This window comes from Prionailurus bengalensis, chromosome C1, assembly GCF_016509475.1.
Source record: "Prionailurus bengalensis isolate Pbe53 chromosome C1, Fcat_Pben_1.1_paternal_pri, whole genome shotgun sequence".
Taxonomy (NCBI): Eukaryota; Metazoa; Chordata; class Mammalia; order Carnivora; family Felidae; genus Prionailurus; species Prionailurus bengalensis.
The window spans coordinates 96,491,762-96,511,912 of NC_057345.1; the positions used below are offsets into that span (position 1 = coordinate 96,491,762).

At 34.6% G+C, this 20,151-nt stretch overlaps 1 protein-coding gene across 3 annotated transcripts in view; it reads right to left on the reverse strand.

Moving 5' to 3' along the window:
• The window catches only part of ST7L (suppression of tumorigenicity 7 like), an 82,122-nt gene that overhangs the window by 53,100 nt on the left and 8,871 nt on the right, over nt 1–20,151 (reverse strand). For all 3 annotated transcript variants that reach the window (XM_043575858.1, XM_043575857.1, XM_043575856.1), the window contains exons 4-7: nt 20,022–20,076; nt 16,559–16,674; nt 10,512–10,590; nt 1,146–1,300 (exon numbers count right to left, since the gene is read on the reverse strand). In XM_043575858.1, coding sequence (XP_043431793.1) covers nt 1,146–1,300; nt 10,512–10,590; nt 16,559–16,674; nt 20,022–20,076 — 405 coding nt within the window. The remainder of the gene's footprint in view (nt 1–1,145; nt 1,301–10,511; nt 10,591–16,558; nt 16,675–20,021; nt 20,077–20,151) is intronic.

Sequence of the window (20,151 nt, forward strand, 5' to 3'; positions counted from 1 at the left end):
ATCTAACCTATTGAGTTTCTGCGTAAACAACCTATTATTTTAACATTCTCTATTGTTTTAACTGATAAAATATGTTCAAAACAAAATTTCCATGGCTAGAGTGAACTTTTGCTCAACAGCTAGTAACTAACAAACTATAAAACTATTTCTAGAAAGAGCTAACAAATATTTCTGTAAGTACCTCATAATCATATTTGAGATTATACAAAGACAAATGGCATGGCTTTTTCACAGATGTAGTTTCATTAGTTCCAGACTGCAAAATTATATATTCCCACAGTTGTATGCCATAACAACATACATTAACGAAACATACTGTACACATCAATATTTAGTTTGGAGAGAAAACATTATCCAAATTTTGATTTCCACAAACAAAAGATTTAGAACTTAACTGCTAGCAGATAATACATTATGTAAACATATTTCAATTTATTGCCCATAATCTGCCAAAATCATTAAACTAAAATGCTCTGGCCACAAAAAATAGCAGGAAGCAACAGCACTACAGATTCTAACATCTTTGGTGGAAGTATCTCAATCACAGCTGAGAGAGTATCCCTAAGAGTGGAAAGAATTTCAGTTGCTTTGGCCCATATGCTCTCAAACACATCATAGAGAAAAGTCAAAGAAAGAATCAATGCCAAGTGTAAGGCTGAATTTTTATACCAAAGGGCTGACTCCCTGGCACTCTGTGGAGATACATACAGTCTGAAGAGCAAACCAAATGATGTACTTTCACCATTGCTTGGGGTAAGGGTGAGGATAAAGGTAATACCTGCTTATCGTTACTAGAATGGTCTCCTGAATCTTGAATATTTTTGAGCTGTATTTCTCCAATGACCAACCCAGTTTTCACATGAAATAAATTACTGTTAAGTCTAAGAGCAGCACATCTCTCAATAACCAGAGCACATCTGTTCCCTTCTGTAAGCATTCTCTAGCTAATGCATATTTGTCTTGCTGGCTTGTAGACATTATGAATACATTAGCTATCTCTTCTGAAAAGAAGCTAACCTCGAAATAGTAAGGATTTTTTTGTGTGTGTTTTTGTTTTTGTTTTTTTACTTATTGTTGTTTGTGTCTTAAACATAAATGAGCCAATTTCAGGAGCTAAAAGGTAAAATCAGTTCAGATTTGCTTACTCAGTTGAGCTTCGTGCTGAGGACTTTGGTGCTGGCACTGCTGTGACCGCCTGTAAATTGTCTCTCCTGCCTTGAGTGCCTGTTTAAATAACCTTTCAGCATCCACAATAGTTGTTGCTTCTTCCTCAGCCAGTAGAACATATGCAGTGGCACAGCTATGAAGAAAGCAAGTAAGGCAATTTTAAGTAAAATGGTTAAGGCAAGTATTTTCTCTTGGATATGTCCCTTTGTTCTGCATCACATTTCCCTACCTTTACCTAGACTTTCCATCTCTTGGAGGAAAAAAAAAAACTTCACTCAGTACTTTATAATTTATTAGGGGTATATTGGTATATTTTTTGTGTGTTTCCTCAATTTTTCTCCTTTCCTACCTTTCTCCTCTTTATTTTCTATTTTACTTCTATATCCATTCTCTGTTTGTCCCATATTTTTCTTTTGGGAAAGGGGTAAGAAAGTAAGATATATAAAGAATTATGTAGAAAGCAGTTCAAGGGACTATGCATTCTAGTGGTCATGCCTACTCTTAGCCACTCTATACTGTTAATATCGATCTAATGAGGGCAGGTATGGAAGATGGTGAAGATTGAGAAGAAAGTCCCACAGCCAACTAGGCACTTTTAACATATGACTTAGAAACCGATCATTCCAGAAATAGCCCTTTTTCCCAACCCTGAGCCTTCCTTCTGCATGCTACCCCATCCTCTCTTAGACTTAACCACAATCATGTTGTGGCAAAACTCCCTTGGTCTGAATTCTAGTCTTTCCTCCTGCACTGTTGCTCATACTTGTCACACCCACACTCACTCTAAGTTTCTTCACCCTACTGAAACACAAAGATTTCTCTTTGTATCAATTAAGTCAAAAGCTGGCTAATAAAGAGAAATTAACCTGTTTGGGGGCAAAAAAAGAGAAAAAGTTTCCTTTCCATTTCCAGAAACAGCAAGTACATCTCTCCTGGACACAATATGCTAGTTATCTAAGCCTGCACTGTCAAGTACTGTAGTCATTACCACATGTAGTTACTGACCACTTGAAGTGTGCCTAATCTGAACTGAGATGGGAGGTCAGTGCAAACTGCACAATTGCTTTTGAAGACTTGGAAGAATATAAAATACTTTAAAAGTTTAAAAAATATATTGATTATACGTTAAAATAATATTTTAATATTTTGAATACAGCTTAAGAAGATATATTATTTAGGTTAATTTCACTTATTTCTTTTTACTTTTTAAATCTGGCTACCAGAAAATTTAAAGTTACTTATATGGATCATGTTATGTTTCTATTGAACAGTATTTAGGAAGAGAAGAGAAATTGTTGGTAAAACTACAAGACCAGGCATAAAACAAAAATGATGGCAAGGTAACTATCAAACAACTGGGGACAAGAAGGATCTTTTGAACGTATCAAATGGAAATTGGACTATTTCAGCATCCTTCGAATACTACACTAAATTGACTATATGATAATTTCACTCATCAACAGACATTTTGCTATTACATTATATTAGATTTCTCTGAAGCATTAGATATATTGCTGCTTTAAACGCTAGGCTCCCAAACTGCCATTCTAAACATAATTCAAATGCTTTTAAATAACAAAATAAAAGCACTTTTAAAAGATCTAGATAGGTATAAATTGATGGAGTAGAATCAAAATATGAATATAATTTTAAATTATAGCATAGCTATATGATAAAAAGAAGTTCTTTCCTCTCAGAGCTTTCTTGTATTTGTTCAAAAATATTTTTAATGGACATTTTAATACAGAAATTAATTTTATGAATATTGAAATAATTATTAGGAGTGTTGCTTTTTTTTTAATTAATGTAAAATTCACATCACAAAGTTAGCCATTTTAAAGTATGTCATCCACAGACTTTTAATATATTTACAAGATTCATTCATGTAGCATGTGGCTGTATTTCACTCCTTTTTATGACTGAATAATATTCCATTGTATAGAATATACACGTATATTCTATACATTGTATAGAATATACACTCCTTTTTATGACTGAATAATATTCCATTGTATAGAATAGAACACCACGTTCTGTTTATCCATTCATCATCACCTGATGGCCATCTGGGTTGGTTCCAGTTTGAGGCTATTATACTGCTGGGAACATCTGTTTAAAAGTTTCTGTTTGAACACCTGCTTTCAGTACTCTTCAGCATATGCCTAGCTGTGGAACTGCTGGGCATATGATGGTTCTAGTTTTATCTTTTTGACAAACTACCAAACTGTTTTCAACAGTGGCTATACCATTTTACATTCCTACCTGCAATGTATGAGGGTTCTGATTTCTCCACATTTTTGCAAACATTTGGTATTTTCTGGAGGTTTTTGTTATACCCATCTTGTGAAGGGACATCTCATTGTTGCTTTCATTTTAATTTCCCTAGTGATGAATGATATCAACCACCTTTACATGTGCTTATTGGTCATTTATATATCTTCTTTGAAGAAATGTCTATTCAAATCCTTTGTTCATTTTTAATTGGGTTATCTTTTTGTTATTGAGTTGTTAACAGCTCTTGATATGTTCTGGATGCTAGACTCATCAAATATGGCTTGCAAACATTTTCTCTCATTCTGTGGGTTGTCTTTTCACTTTCTTGATAGTATCCTTCAATGCACAAAAGCTTTTAATTTTGATGAAGTCTAATTTACCTAATTTTTTTTTTTTGTTCTTGTTGCTTGTGTTTTTGGTGTCATATCTAAGAAACCATTGCCAAATCCAGTCTTGAAAATTTGCCCCTGTCTTCTTCTAGGAGTTTATAGTTTTAGCTCATAAATTTAGGTTTTTGATTAATTTTTAATTGTTTACGATGTGATGTAAGGGTTGCTTTTTTACGTAGTTATCCATTTGCCCAGTATCACTTAATGAAAAGACTATTCTTTCCCCCACGCAATGGTCTTGGCAACCTTGTCAGGGGCACTGGGTGACTCAACTGGTTAAGTGTCAGACTCTTGATTTTGGCTCAGGTCATGATCTCATGGTTTGTGAGAGTGAGCCCCACATTGGGCTCTAGGCTGACAGCATGGAGCCTGCTTGGGATTCTCTCTCTCCCTTCTCTCTGCCCTTCCCTGCTCACTCTCTCTCTTTCTCTCTCAAAATAAATAAATAAACATTTTTAAAAAATGGTCCTGGCACAAAAATCAATTGGCCATAAATGCATGGGTTTATTTCTGGACTCACAATTTGATTCCATCAACCTAGATGTCTATCTTTATTTAATTACTGCAGCTTCATAGTAAGTTTTGAAATCAGGAAGTGAGTTCTCCAACTTTATTCTTTTTCAAGATTGTTTTGGCTCTTTGAGGGCTCTTACAATTCCATGTGAATTTTAGGATCGGCTGGTCCATTTCATAATCATGGCTACTGAAATCCTGACAGGAATTGTACTGAATTTGAAGATCAGCTTGAGGAGTGCTGCTATCTTAACAATATTAAGTATTCCAACTCATGAACATGGGATGTCTTTCCATGTCTTCTTTAACTTTTTCAAAAATACTTCATCATTTTTAGTGTACAAATCTTGCACTCCTTGGTTAAATTTAATCCCGAAATATTTTACCATTTTTGATGCTATTATAAATGGAATTGTTTTTCAAATTTCTTTTACAGACTATCTACTATCAGTGTATAGATATATGACAGACATTAAGAAGGACTTGTTTCTGCCATTTCTTATTTGTTTTCTTTATGTCCTATAGACAATAACTTTGTTGAACTCTTTTGTTAGCTCTACCAGTTTTTTTGTGTGTGGATTCTTTGGGATTTCTACACATAAGATCATGTAATCTGTGAATAAAGTTTTACTTTTTCCTTTATGATTTGGAAGCCATTTCTCCCCCATTCTTACCAAATTGCACCGGCTAGCCCTTCCAGTCCAATGTTAAATAGAAGTGGCAGAAAGTGGCAGTTCCTTCCATTCCTGTCCTTTTTTTTTTTTTTTAGTGTTTTTACCATAAAATTGTGTTGGATTTTGTCAAATACCTTTTCTGCATCAATAGAGATGACCATGTGGTTCTCATTCTTTTTTCTATTAATGTGGTATCTTACACTGACTGATTTTCATATTTTTTTAAAAGTTTATTTATTTTGAGAGAAAGAGAGAGGGAGAGCAGGGGAGGGGCAGAGAGAGAGGGAGAGAGAATCTCCAACAGGCTGCACACCATCAGCATGGAGACCGACATGGGCTCAAACTCAGGAACTGTGAGATCACAACCTGAACTGAAATCAAGAGTTGGATGCTTAACTAATTGAACCACCCAGGTGCCCCCATATTTTTTTAAGTTTTATTTACTTAAGTAATCGCTACACCCCACATGGGGCTCAAACGCATCATGAGATCAAGAGTCACGTGCACTTCTGACTGAGCCAGCCAGGAGCTCCTGATCTTCATATTTTAAACCACCCTTGCCTTCTTGGGATAAATCCCATTTGTTCATGGTATATAATTTTTCTGACATGCTGCTGGATTTTCTGTGCTAGTATTTTGGTGAGGATTTCTGCATCTGTATTCATAATGGACATTAACCTATAGTTTCTGTTTCTTGTGATGTCTTTGTTCGATTTTGGTATGAGGGCAATACTGGCTACACAGAATGAGTTAGGAAGAGTTACTTCCCTTCTATTTCTTTGAAGAGTTTAAGAACTGGTGTTATTTCTTCTTCAAGTGCTTGGTAGCATTTGCCAGTGAAGGGATCTAGTCCTGGTTGCCTTTGTTTGGAAGTTTTTAAATTATTGATTCCATCTCTTCGCTTGTTACAGGTCTATTCAGATTTTCCATTTCATCTTGGGTCAGTCTTGGTACTGTGTTGCTAGAAATGTGTCCATTTATCTAATTTGTATGCATATAATTGTTCACTGAATTCTCTTATGTTTTTCATTTCTATAAGGTCAGTAGTAAATGTTCTCAGTTTCATTCTTAGTTTTAGTAATCTGAGTCTTATCTCTTTTTTAGTCTAGCTAAAAAGTTTGTCAATTTTGTTGATCTTTTAAAAAACCAACCTCTGGCTTCATTCTTTTTTTCTACTCTGTTTTGTTTATCTCACTCTAATCTTTGTTACTGACTTCTGTTTGTTGTTTAGTTAGCTCTTCATTTTCTCATTTCTTTTTTTCATTTTTTTAATTTTTATTTATTTTTAAAATTTACACCCAAGTTAGTTAGCATACAGTGCAACAATGATTTCAGGAGTAGATTCCTTAATGCCCCTTACCCATTTAGCCCATCCCCCATCCCATTTAAAAAAATTTTTTTAATGTTTATTTAATTTTCAGAGAGACAGAGGAGTGGGGAAGGGGCAGAGAGAGAGGGAGACACAGAATCCAAAGCAGGTTCCAGGCTCTAAGCTTTCAGCACAGGGGCCAACACAGGGCTTGAACCCATGAACTGTGAGATCATGCCCTGAGCCGAAGTCAGTTGCTGAACCAACTGAGCCACCTAGGCGCCCCCATCTTCTCATTTGTTAAGGAAGGTATAAAGTTTAAGTTATTGATTTGAGATCTTTTTTAGCTATTAATTTTTCTCTGAGCACTGCTTTCTCTGTGTCTCGTAAGTTTTGGTATGTTGTGCTTTCATTTTCACTCATCACAAAGTATTTTCCGATTTTTTCCTTGTGATTTATTCTTTGACTCATTGGTTAAAACTTGTGTAACTTCCACATATTCCAATATTGTGGAATTTCCAGATTTCCTTGTTATTGATTTCTAATTTTATTAGAAAATATGGTTGCAGTGAATAGTTTATATAATTTCAATGTTTTGAAATTTATTGAGAATTGTTTATATCATAATATGTGATGCATCTTGGAGAATGTTCCATGTACACTTGAGATGAACATGTATTCCACTGTTGTTGGGTAGAGCACTATACAGATGTCTGTTAGGTCTAATTAGTTTATAGTGTTCTTCAAGTCTTTCATTTCATTGTGTATCTTTTGTCTAATTATTCTATCCACTATTGAAATTGCATGTTGAAGTTTCCAACTATTATTGTTGAACTGTCTATCACCTTCCTTCAATTCTGTCAGTTTTTGCTTCATATATTTTGGGGCTTTGTTATTAGATGCATGTAAGTTTAAAATTGTTGTGTATTCTTAATAAACTGAACCTCTTTTATCATTAGATAATGTAATTGTCTCATAAAAATTTTGTCTTGGGGCATCTCAGTTGGTTAATTGTCCGACTTTGGCTCAGGTCACTCCTGGTTCATGAGTTCAAGCCCCACATCGGGTTCTCCATGTAAGCACAGAGCCTGCTTTGGATCCTCTGGCCTCCTCCCTCTCTGCCCATCCCCTCCACTCTCAAAAATAACATTAAAAAATGTAAAAAAATATTTTTTGTCTTAAACTCTATTTTGTCTGATATTGGTTTAGCCATTGCAGCTCTCTTTTGGTTACTATTTGCATGAAAATCTTTTTCCATAATTTTACTTTCTACTTCTCTGTGTCTGTCTAAAATGAGTCTCTTATAGACAGCATATGATTTAACTATTTTTTAAATCCATTCTGCCAAAAAATGCCTTTCACTGGAGAGTTTCATCTATTACATTTAAGTAGTTAATGGAAAGGAAGGACTTGTTTCTACTATTTTCCTATTTGTTTTCTATATGTCCTTTTTTGTCCTTATTTCCTGAAGTAATTGTGTTAGGTATTTTCTAGCATACCATTTTGATTTCCTTGTCACTTCTTTTACTATGTTTTTTAGTTACTTTTAGGTGATTAACAATTAACAATTATATTTAACTTCTTAATTTACAGCAATCTAGTTTCAATTAATACTAACCTAGTTTCTATAGTATACAAAATTTTGCTCCTTCCCCCCCACCTTATGCTGTTATTGTCACAAATTACATTTTTATATACTGTACGTCCATTAACATAAATTTATAATTATTTACATTGTTGTCTTTTAAGTCGTATTGAAAAAAAAAAAAGAATTGCAAACCCAAAATATATTAACTTTTATATTTGCCTATGAAATTATTTTTACTGGTGTTCTTTGTTGCTTTGTGTAGAGTCAAGACTGTCTAATGTCCTTTAAGTTCAGCCTGAAAAACTCCTTTTAGCATTTTGCATAATTATAGGTCTACCAGCAATGAACTCTCAGTTTCTGTTCATCTGGGAATGTCTTAATTTCCCCTTCATTTTTGAAGGACAGGTTTGTTGTATATAGAGTCTGTAGTTAACAGTTTTCTTTCTTTCAGAATTTTGACTTTGTCATCCCACTGCCTTCTGGCTTCTATGGTTTCTGATGAGAAATCAGCTGTTAATCTTATTGAGGCTCCCTCATACATGATGAGTCACTTCTTTTTTGCTGCTTTCAGTAATCTCCCCTTGTCTATGGTCTCAATGTGAATGTCTCTGATTATATCTTACTTGGGGTTCACTGAGTTTCTTGGTCTTTGTTTCTAGATTTATTTCTACTTTTGTCCCTAGATTTCTTTCTAGATTTCGGTATCTTTATTGATATTCTCTAATGGTGAAACATTCTTCTCATGATTTCCTTTTGTTCTTTGTACATGGCTTTCTCTACCTCTTTGAGCATATTTAAAATATTTGATTTAAAGTTTTTATCTAGAAAGTCCAAAGTCTGGGCTTCCTCAAGAACAGTCTCCATTCCTTTCCTTTCTTTTCTTTGTATGGGATATATTTTGTTTCTTTCTATGTCTGGTAATTTTTCTGTTGAAAACTACAAATTTTGAATATCATACTCTAGCAACCCTAGAAATCAGATTTCCCCCTCCTCCCCGTGGCTTGCTGTTGTTGCCTGTTGCAGTTGTTTACTTGCTTAGTGACTTTTCTGAATTTTATGAAGTTTGTATTCTTTATCATATATGACCAGTGAAGCCTCTGCTCTGTTGCCTTATTTATCAGCCAGTGATGCGATAGAGACTGCCTTAAATACCTGGAACCAAAAACAAAACAAGAAAACCAAGTCTTTGCAGATTGGTTCTGTGTGTTGGGGCACACCTTCAACATTCAGTCAGGCATACAATTCTGCCTTAGCCTTTACTTTCTGTTTGTGCAGAACCTGAAATTTAGACAGAGCTTAGGGCCTTCTTAAGTCTTTTCTGAGCATATGCCCAACCTTAGGTATATGTGGGACGTTTGAGATTCCCAGGCATATGTGAGAGCTTGTGAAAGCCTTTATTTCCTAAAGTATCTAATTCCCCAACCTTTCCTCACAAGCTTTCTGATTTGTCTATTGTTTGCTCCAGCTGTTATCCCTTGCCCCCAGGGCAGCAGGAACTAATGCATTTGCCTTTAAACGTTTTCAACAAATGCCCCCCAGTGTAGCTGTGTGAATGCTGGGAGAGTTCAGAATTAACCCAAATAAAGACAAGCCTTTTAAGTTGGTCCTTCAGGGAACACCAGACAGGTCAAAATAAACAACCACAATTTTTTAAGAATAAAATCCATTCCACTTCCTCTGGTAGTTGGAACCTATACCCAAAATGAAGACTTTTTGTCTTCAAGGCTGCCCCACTGAGCTACGGAGTGGGGGATGGGGTCAGTGTAAGTTAAAACACCACAATGCTCTCTTATAGAAATTCGGCTGTTTTTTTTAATTGATTATGCATTCTCTAGGATGTTATAAACTTTTGATTAGTTTCTAGGGTTTCAATAAAGCTGATTCACTGCTTTTGGAGTTCCCCACACTGTGATTTTGCTCCACCTTGGAAAGGTCTTCTTAACAAGGATAATATATCTTGTTGCAGGATACAGGGGACAATGTTAAATTCACGTTATTCAGGAAGCATTTCTTGATTAACCCTGACTAGGGCTGTATTTTTATTCCTGGCATTTATTCAGTATCAGATTAACACTTACTGATCTGCCCCACTTAAATATTATGATTTTACATTTTGCCTTTTCAAAATGTAGAGTTGATACGAAGAGCTATAAAAAATAAATGTTCTTAACATGAAAAAAAGTTAGAGCTACATATCATTTATTTTGAATCCTCTTCTCATGCCTCTAATCCCATTAGCAACTAAAGTTCTCAGGACTGAATGAATGCTTTAAATGAATGACTTAAACGAAAAACAAAATTAATACAGGTGGCATAAGTATTTTAGTACTCTTTAACTATCAAGTATGATAACCAATTAGTTCAGCATTCTCCATTTAAAAAGTATTTCTAGGATAATTTCTATTCAAGAGCATACATAAGCTTGTAATTTAGGAAGCAAAGTACAGATGTGAACACTGCAAAATTTCTCTCTAGTATGCAAAATAAGGGGACTGGTAATGACTCCAAGTGTTTTAGGAACAGACAAAAGATAACATAAAATCATTTGCCTGGGTTTCCTTCAAAACAAACTTACTTTCCATATATTTCAAACTTACTCATTGTTTAATTCTAAAGCTTGATAGGCTGCTTTGATTCGAGCTGGAGGATTTCTTTCCCTCCATGCCTTCTGCATAACTGTAGGAAAAATATTTCAAAAAGTAGATGAGATGGTAAACATAAATAATCTTACTCAAAACATATGAAGAATGAGCTATGAAAGTAAACAAAACTTTAAATAACATGTTCTTAAACATAAGAAACAAGAAATTGGGGTGTTAGTTCACATTAATCTTATGAGAAATTCGCATTAATTTGGAAGCTTCACATACAATAAAAATATATTCTTTCTCTGATTTAAGTAACAACATATAAAGTGTTTAATCCATTTGATTGCATCATTATTATACATGAACATTTCTATTTCTAAATGCATATTGAGTCTGAGTGACATCAAATTATAATCAATATGAAATATTCTACTTTTTAAATCACTTTGCAAAGAGTCTATGGAACTGTTAAAATATACAAAACACTTAAAAAAAGGCTTTGTCTAACCAATGATTCAATGCAGGAACAATGTTTGAATTTGCATTTTGTATAAAAAGGTGGAAAAAGTAATTAATTTAGAATATTGTCCATTTGTGGAAAATGTCAGTCTCTACCAAGATTCAACAAAGCCTAAATGAAGATCTTTCTAGAATAACAATATTAGTTTTGCTACCAATTACTGTACCAAAATGAAAATTTCATAGTAATAAATACCAAATAAGAGTTCATGCCAAAAAAATAAGTTTCTTAAAAATTAAATAAACAAATAAACAAAGTATATTCATGAAACTATCTGGCCTATTTCAAGTTTGATAAGAAAAATAGAGAATCTATGAATGTTGCTTTTGGAACAAAACCTACAACTGTCCAGAAAGAATAATGTGGAAAATGTTTGAGTTTTCCTTTGGAAACAAAATATTAGTCTTGGCTTAGAAAAGAAGACAATATATTCTACTTGTGTAACAAAAATACATTTCTCATATCAAATATGTCACCATCTGGCTGACAGCTAATGTTTCCTGAACTTGACAAATTGATGCAAGTCAGCACCCATCTGATAATAACCAGGTAAAGAATAGCATTTTGTTGGGGGGCCTGGGTGGCTCAGTCGGTTGAGTGACCGACTTTGTCTCAGGTCATGATCTCATGGTCCGTTGAGTTCAAGACCCATGTCGGACTCTGTGCTGTCAGTTCAGAGCCTGGAGCCTGGAGCCTGCATAGGATTCTGTGTCTCCCTCTCTCTCTGCCCCTCCCCCACTCATGCTCTGTCTCTCTCTGTCTCAGAAATAAATAAACATTAAGAAAAAAAATTAAAAAAAAAAGAGAATAGCATTTTGTTGAAACATTAAAATATTACATGAAAATAAAGACTAATATTAGACTTGCCAGTTTTAATGATGGGGCTTTTTTCTTTAAGTTACATGATATTTACAAGTCAAATTTTGATGTTGAATCTTTATTAACATTTTAAATGGTTATTTGATATTCTAGTATACTGGATTTAAGCAATTCTTTTGATTATGAAGTTACACCCAATTTTTTTTGTTAATTATACAAATGTTATAATAACCATCTTTCAACATCTACTTTTGCATACCTGACCAAATATTTCCTTTCTAGAAGTGGAATGGTTGGTTAAATGGTTGGATATACACTCCGAAACTCTTCTCAATAAGATTGTATTAAATTACATTCTTTCAGGCAGTGGATGAGAGAGAGAGAGAGAGAGAGAGAGAGAGAGAGAGAGAGAGAGAGACAGTTTCCCTGCTTAGCAACACTGAGTAGTAACAATTTTGCTAATTTAATAGGTGGAAACTATCTCATCTTCATTTGCATTTCTTTGCGGGGGGAGGGGCAGAGAGACAGGGGGCCAGCAGATCTTAAGTGGGCTCTGGGGCCGACAGCAGGAAGCACAACCCGGGGCTCAAACTCATGAACTGTGAGATCAGGACCTGAGCTGAAGTTGCTTACCCGAATGAGCCACCCAGGTGCCCCCGCATTTCTTTTATTTCTAGTAAGGTCATATGATCCACCTGTAAGCATTTGTTCTTATTCTTATGTTTTCAACTGCTCTATCCAGCCTTTCAAGATTAATCCTCACAACCAATGCAGTTCCAAGCTAAAAGGGAAAGGGGAAATAAAGCATAAGAAGAAAAATGTGTATTTCTTTCTTTAAAAAAGGCTTAGGAGTAATTTAAAGGAAAATATTGATTTAGTATTCAACTGTCCTCTTTAAGAGATCTTGACATGCTCAAAAAAATAACACAAGCAATTAGCAATTCAATCAATTTAATCTATTTTTTTAAGTTAAATAACATTCCAGTATACTATCAAGCAGAAAAGAGAAGAGCCAATCTCAAGATCAGGAGTCATAAATGTAGATGCCTACAAAGACCAGGCAGAAAAAAAAATATGTAAACTAAAAGGTCTAACTGATTATTGCCAAGTGGACATGCAGGTCCAGTTTTGCCATATTTTCCAACTTGTAACAAGTGTACACCTGGGTTTTAATATCAAATCTCCTGATTGTTAAGTGTTGAAAATACCATGAAAACAAATTATTCAAAAAACACTGCTAGCCAGGGGCACCTGACTGGCTCAGTCAGTGCATGATCTCAGGATTGTGAGTTTAAGCCTATACTGGGTGTAGAGATCACTTAAAAATAAAATCTTTTAAAAAACCAAAACAGTGCTGACTGGCCCTGAGAATATATTTGTTTTCTGCCTTAAGTAAACAAGTCAATGGGAAGAGAACAGAATCTACTAACTTAGTAACTGATGACAATAGTCAAGAGAAATTTGTCACATCACATATGTACATGTTTTTTTAATGTAAAACTACAGATATAAATCATTACCTTTATGTGAGTGTCTGAAAAGATCAGTATGGATCAATTCACAGATAAAAGTCTGTCCTTGAGCTCAGCATTTAGCTGGGAGTATGCATACCTCTAGAAGTACATGAAGCTTTGCAAGGACCAAAATAGGATGCATGGTTTTAAGAGAATCAATTTATAAAGTCTCAACTTTATATGACTCTTTTCTAGAACTGATCTACTTGAAGAATGTTTCTCTGAGTGGTCTGTACATCATGCTGGTTTTCCTTTCCTACCCAACATCTGCTTCCCCACTCCCCAAAAGATATATTTATTCTGTTCTCCTTTACAAAAGAAAGGCTTTTTTCACCCATCCTGAATTTTTCTAAGGTGCATTCTCTAGAGTATAAACATCTGCAAGTGCCAAAAAGGACAATTCAAAGCTTGGGTTTAGGGGCAGCCATTTTTTGTCAGGGGATTCCTTCTACTTAACAATGAAGTTAGGCATTAGAAATAAGTGTACCCCTGGGGCACCTGGGTGGCTCAGTCAGTTAAGCATCCCACTTCAGCTCAGGTCGTGATCTCACCATTCGTGAGCTTGAGCCCCGCATCAGGCTCTGTGCTGACAGTGCAGGGCCTGGAGCCTGCCTCAGATTCTGTGTCTCCCTCTCTCTCTGCCCCTCCTCTGCTCACACTCAGTCCCTCTCCCCCTCAAAAATAACTAAACATTAAAACAATTAAAAAAAAAAAAGAACTAAGTGTAGTCTGGCCCCTGGATGCTCTGAATTCAAGTATATTGTAGTGGGGAGAGAGTGAAAACAATTTTTATCAATTCCATTTATCAGCACTGCTCTCCCCTTACTATCAAAGAATGCGCTGCTCCTAAGGGGAGGTCTCCTCACAGCAAGCAAAGGGGGCACTAGTAAAGGATACTAAAGGCACTGGAATCTTATTTTGGCCAAGTGATAGGCTCTAGGCAAAGCTCCAAGACTTATCTATCTTTCTATCTTAGAATCTAAATTCAGAAGAGAGATGGCTGTCATAGGGATGCATGTTAGCATGTTTATTTGACCTGAAAAATGAAGTCAGACTTCTCTGTCAGAAAGTCAGTCTGGTTTGGTTGATAGAATTGATAATGAGAACTCACCCAGCCAATTAGGTTATATGGAGGACATTTTCCAAAGTTAAAAAAGCCAAATATGTAGCTCTAAGGATTTGACAAAAAATATAATTAAAGTACATGATATCATTTAGAACTTATGATCAAAGGAAATTTAAATTTTAAGAAACTTATGCAAATAATTTTTATGGTGGAAAAGCATGTGTGATAAATAAAAGATTCTCAAGTATATAATAATTATAATAAAATTATATTAGAGGTGTAAAATGGATGAGTTCAAGAAGAAAACAGACTTTATAAAATTTTCTACTGCTAAAGAGTATTAATTCATGTCTTTTTCAATGGATAATGGTGGGTATCAAGTCATTAGATTACTTGAGATATATCCAAATATAGGGTAATCTAGTTTTATTTTTAACTGTCTGTAACATGTCAAAAATTATATTCTTTACAATTATTTAATCTTATGATATCAAGTTAAAAATGTGTGAAAGGATACATAGTTTCTCAAAATTCCTTTAGGAGGTATGTGAGCAAAACTGTCCTAAGAGCACAGCTTTAGTGGATAGCCATGGCTGCTCTTTGCAAAGCCCACCAATGTCTATAATTCTGCTTGTGAGAAGGAGGTGAAGCCTTCATTTCTTGAAGTCTTTAAAGTTAACATAAAATACTAGTTTCCATTTCTGTTATTCCCCAAATATGACACTTTTGCCATTAATGTAAACACTAAGCATATAAACATAAAGCAATTTCTTTTTCTTCTATTTGCAATTAAACCACTTTATGTAACCATTCCAAAGATGCTTGGCTTTCCTGCTATTATCTACCCTTAGTATATTTAACCCAGCAGATATAGATCACAAAGAATTCACTTTAATGCTGGAAAACTGGCTATTTTTCAGACCCTTGTTGTTGTTGATTTTCATCTGCCTATCACTGTGGTGAATAGAAGCAGCACTAGTATAGTGGTTAAGAGTCAGACTTGCATTTGAAACCCAACTTTATCATTTATTAGTTAGGTTACTTAGAGCATGTTACTTGATTCCCTTTGCCTCCATTCCTTTATTTCCGAGGCTGATAAAAGTACCTAACTCATAAAATGATTGGGAAGATTAAGTCAGAACATTTATACAAATTGCTTAGAACAGTGCTTGGTGCATAATAAGTGCTATACGAGTGTTAGCTATTACTAGTGAAATTGCTTAAGACGTCTGTGACACCAAGGTCATTCATTCATATTTTCATCAAAGAATAAATATTAATATTTACAGTATGCCAGGCAATGTGCTAGACAATAAGGATTCAAAGATAATGAGAATACAGTCCTGCTTTCCAAAGTTTCATACCCTATTAGGGAAGATAACAAAACATTGAAGCAACATGATAAAATTAACAAGTAAATGTTTGTGGTTGAATAAATTAACTAGAATTGTTCCAGTGAGGCATGGACTATAGAACTACAGAGAATAAAGTGTTTAACTTTGGAGTTGCCAGAGAAGGGTTCTTCTAGAATGTGACTTTTAACTGGATCTTGAAGGATAAAAGCAGGAAGCATAAAAGTAGGAGGATAGATAAGAAGGGAGAGAGCATTTGAAGTAAAAGAATAGTTGTGATAAAGGTCCCTGTCTTTAACCATGCATTTAAGAATCTCAATACTGTCTTCTATAGAGAAGACTGAGACACCTAAATATAGACATTTCTATGATCTTCCACTACTTTATATGCACCCTTAACTAATGACTAGGGTAAAATATACTCCATTCTAATCCACATGCCATGCCCCAGTGTTTGCACTTTGTCTTACTCTTCCTTTATGTATATAATTTCACGTGTTAATTTCCCATGAGCAGTTGCTGTATTTGATCTGAAACGTTTTTTAGGTAACAAAAGAAGCGATTTCATATTTTTATAAAATATTTTAAATTCTTTGTAAGAATGGTAGGTAGTGTAACAAGTTAATGTACACTCATAATTCGTTTCAATTTAATCTGGGTCTCTTATCAATGATGCAAACAACCCCAAGCCAAATAAATTTGTATATTCTAATAAGTAACTCTAAAGAGCTTTTAAAACAATTTTCATTACCACTGTTTACCCCATGAACAGATATGACACATACCTGTGTCTGAAGGACGTAAAAAGTCCGTGTCACAGGTGAAAAAGGTCTGATGGTCCTGAGCTGACAAATTCATGTCATAGTAGGTAAGTGGCTCTTTACCAGTCACCCAAGTGTATCTTTACCAAAATACAAGAAAATATGTAAATTGAACATGAGAGAGCCTCTATCTGCTACAACAAACACTATTTAAAATGCAAAAATATATTGCTACAAATTCTATTTCAGAATGTTTCAAAAGTTTATTATAATCAGAAAAATAAGAGAAAACTTATACAAACTACTTCGAATATGATAATAAAACATCAAAAACCAAGAGGGAGCAATCAAAAAGAATGAAATCTTGCCATCTGCAACTACATGGATGGAACTAGAGGGTATTATGCTAAGTGAAATTAGTCAGTCAGAGAAAGACAAATATCATATGACTTCACTCATACGAGGACTTTAAGATACAGAACAGATGAACACAAGAGAAGGGAAGCAAAAATAATATAAAAACAGAGAGGGGGACAAAAACAGAAGAGACTCATAAATATGGAGAACAAACAGGGTTACAGGAGGGGCTATGGGAGCGGGGATGGGGTAAATGGGTAAGGGGAATTAAGGAATCTACTCCTGAAATCATTGTTGCACTATATGCTAATTTGGATGTGGATTAAAAACAAAACAAACAAAAAAAAACCGGAAAAGGCTAGACTATTAGTGCTTCTAAATTAGATTTGAAGGGATAAAACAATTTGACTTAAGATACATACCTTACTAAATATACTTAAATTTTCAGTGAATTAGAATTATTAAAAGTAAAACTACAAAGAAACTAGAAGAAAACATAGGTGGATTTTTACAAGATTATCAGAACAGCAAAGGACTTGAAAAGGATAAAATAGAAACTTTTTCCAGATTTTACTAAATTAGAAATTTAAACTTTCCTATCCCCCTGAAACCCACAATAATTAATAGCAAGTTACCAAACTGGCTAATAAATATATTTTTTAAGGGTCCAATCTCATTAGTAATGAATTGTGAATTAAATTTACGAATTTTTATTTTTCACCTGTTAAAATAAATTGGAAAATACACATTGTCAAGGATGAGATGGAACATGGACTCACACATATTCTGCTGGTATAAATATAAATTGTCATATACATTTCTCTTTCCAAAAATGAATTAGGTAATATCTATTAAGAGTCTTAAAAATATTCATATCTAGCTAGGAAATGGGTATATGGAATTCTATCATACCATTCTTTACTTTTTTGATTTTTGAAAATCTCCATAATTAAAAAAAGAAAATACTAAAGAAGAGACAGGAAGACAAAGTTCATACCCTTTGATTCGGGAACCCCAGTACTACAAATCAACTCTAAGGAAGTAATCATAGGTGTTTAATTATCATAGGTTAAATATTTATATATACAGATATCCTTCTAATGTAAATGTTGATAGTGAAACATAATCTGTGACCCAGATAGGGAGCAGTAGGTAAGGTATGGTACCTCCATGTAACAGAATAGAATAAAATCATGTTTTTGAAGAAATTCCTGTATAAAAAGGTTCTGTGAGAAATTCATGTGTTAGAAAAAAAGGATGTAAAATTATATACACATTGTGATGTTCAAGTTTTGTTTCTATACATGCATATAGAAGAGAGACTGGATGGAAATACTAATTGCATTTATCATTTAGTGATAGGAAAAGGTGATTTTTACTTTCTTTTTTATGCATCTCTTTATTTTCCAATTTTCTACAGTGAATATGCATACATTTTAAAATGTAAAAAAAAAGCAGTTTAAAAGTACATTATAAGTGTTATTTATGTGTAGATGATCAAAGATTTTAAGTAATTTAATAGTATAAATTACATTGCTATTTAAAGTTTTTAGCTATTTTTTGAGAAATTATCATAAAGGAAAAAGAAAAAGTAGATCCCTGTTCACTTAGCAAAGTTGTTTTTGTTTGTTTGTTTGTTTGTTTGTTTTTCAGAGAGTGCACGTGCCCAAGCAAGGAAATGGCAAAGGGAGAGAGAAAAAGAATCTCAAGCAGGCTCTGCAACCAGCACAAAGTCCAATGCAGGGCTCGATCTCACCATCATGAGATCATGACCTGAGCTGAAATCAAGAGTCAGACACTTTAACTGACTGAGTCACCCAGGCACCCCAGCAAAGTTTTGCTACTTATTGTAAAATCATAAAAAAATATTTATTAATGATCTACATTATTCCCAAAATGATTTAAAGCAGTTAAAATATAATGTACAATATTAATAGCCCTAATTAGAAGCACATAAAAAAGACTCAGTAAAAGCAAAAATTGGGCCATACAGTGGAGCCTGGAATGAAGCTAACTGAAATACATACCAGACTTTTGTACCTTTGCTAACGGTTGGCTACAATAGGACTTTAAGCTTTCTAAATCCACACAGTGATCATCAATACAGTTTAGACTTTAAGAGAAACTAATCATTCAAAAAGAAGCACAATGGGGCACCTGGGTGGCTCAGTCAGTTAAGCATCCAACTCTTGATTTTGGCTCAGGTCATGATCTCACAGTTTGTAGGATCAAGCCCCACATTGGGCTCTACACTGATGGTGCAGAGCCTGTTTGGGATTCTCTATCTGCCCCTCCTCTGCTCATGCTCTCTTCCTCTCAAAATAAATAAATACACTTAAAAAAAAAAAAAAAAGCAGCAGCATGGAGTGCTTGGGTGGCTCAGTCAGTTGAGCACCTGACTCTTGATTTTGGCTCAGGTTATAGTCTCATGGTTCGTGGGTTCAAGCCCTGCATCATGCTCTGCGCTGATAGTATGGAGCCTGCTTGGGATTCTCTGTCTCCCTCTCTCTCCGCCCTTCCCCTGCTCGTGCTCTCTCTCTCAAATAAATAAACAAACACTAAAAAAAAAAAAAAAAAAAAGGAAGCATAAGTGTTCCTGATACTAAGATAAGAAATTTCTTGGGGTGCCTGCTGGCTCAGTTGGACGAGCATGCAATTCCTGATCTCAGGGTCACGAGTTCGAGCCCCATGTTAGGTGTAAAAATTACTTAAATTAATAAAAAAAAGTCTTTAGGGGCACCTGGGTGGCTCAGTCGGTTAGGTGTCTAACTCTTGATTTCGGCTCAGGTCATGATCTCATGGTTGGTGAGATCCAGCCTTGTGTTGGGCTCTGTGCTGACAGTGCAGAGCCTGCTTGGGAGTCTGAGTCTCTCTCTCTCTCTCTCTCTCTCTCTCTCTCTCTCTCTGCCCCTCCCCTGCTCACATTCTCTCTCAAAATAAAGAAATAAACTAAAAAAATGTAAATACAGTGAAGATGCTGCCAACTAAACCTTGGGCTCATCATTTTACCTTTTTATGTATCAATGTCTCCAACTAGAAGAGCTGTGATATATTTATAAAACAAATGTTTCCATAATACTTTTTAGTCTAAAACTAATGCCATAATTCTACTGAAAGCAAAATGTAATACCTCCTATATTCTGCTCCTCTGAAAAGATTTAGAGGGTTCCTCCATACTTTGCATTCTAAAAAACAAAGGGAAAGAAAAGGGAAGTTAGGTTAATCAAATGCAGTTAAATCTTACTTTCACCAACATTAAT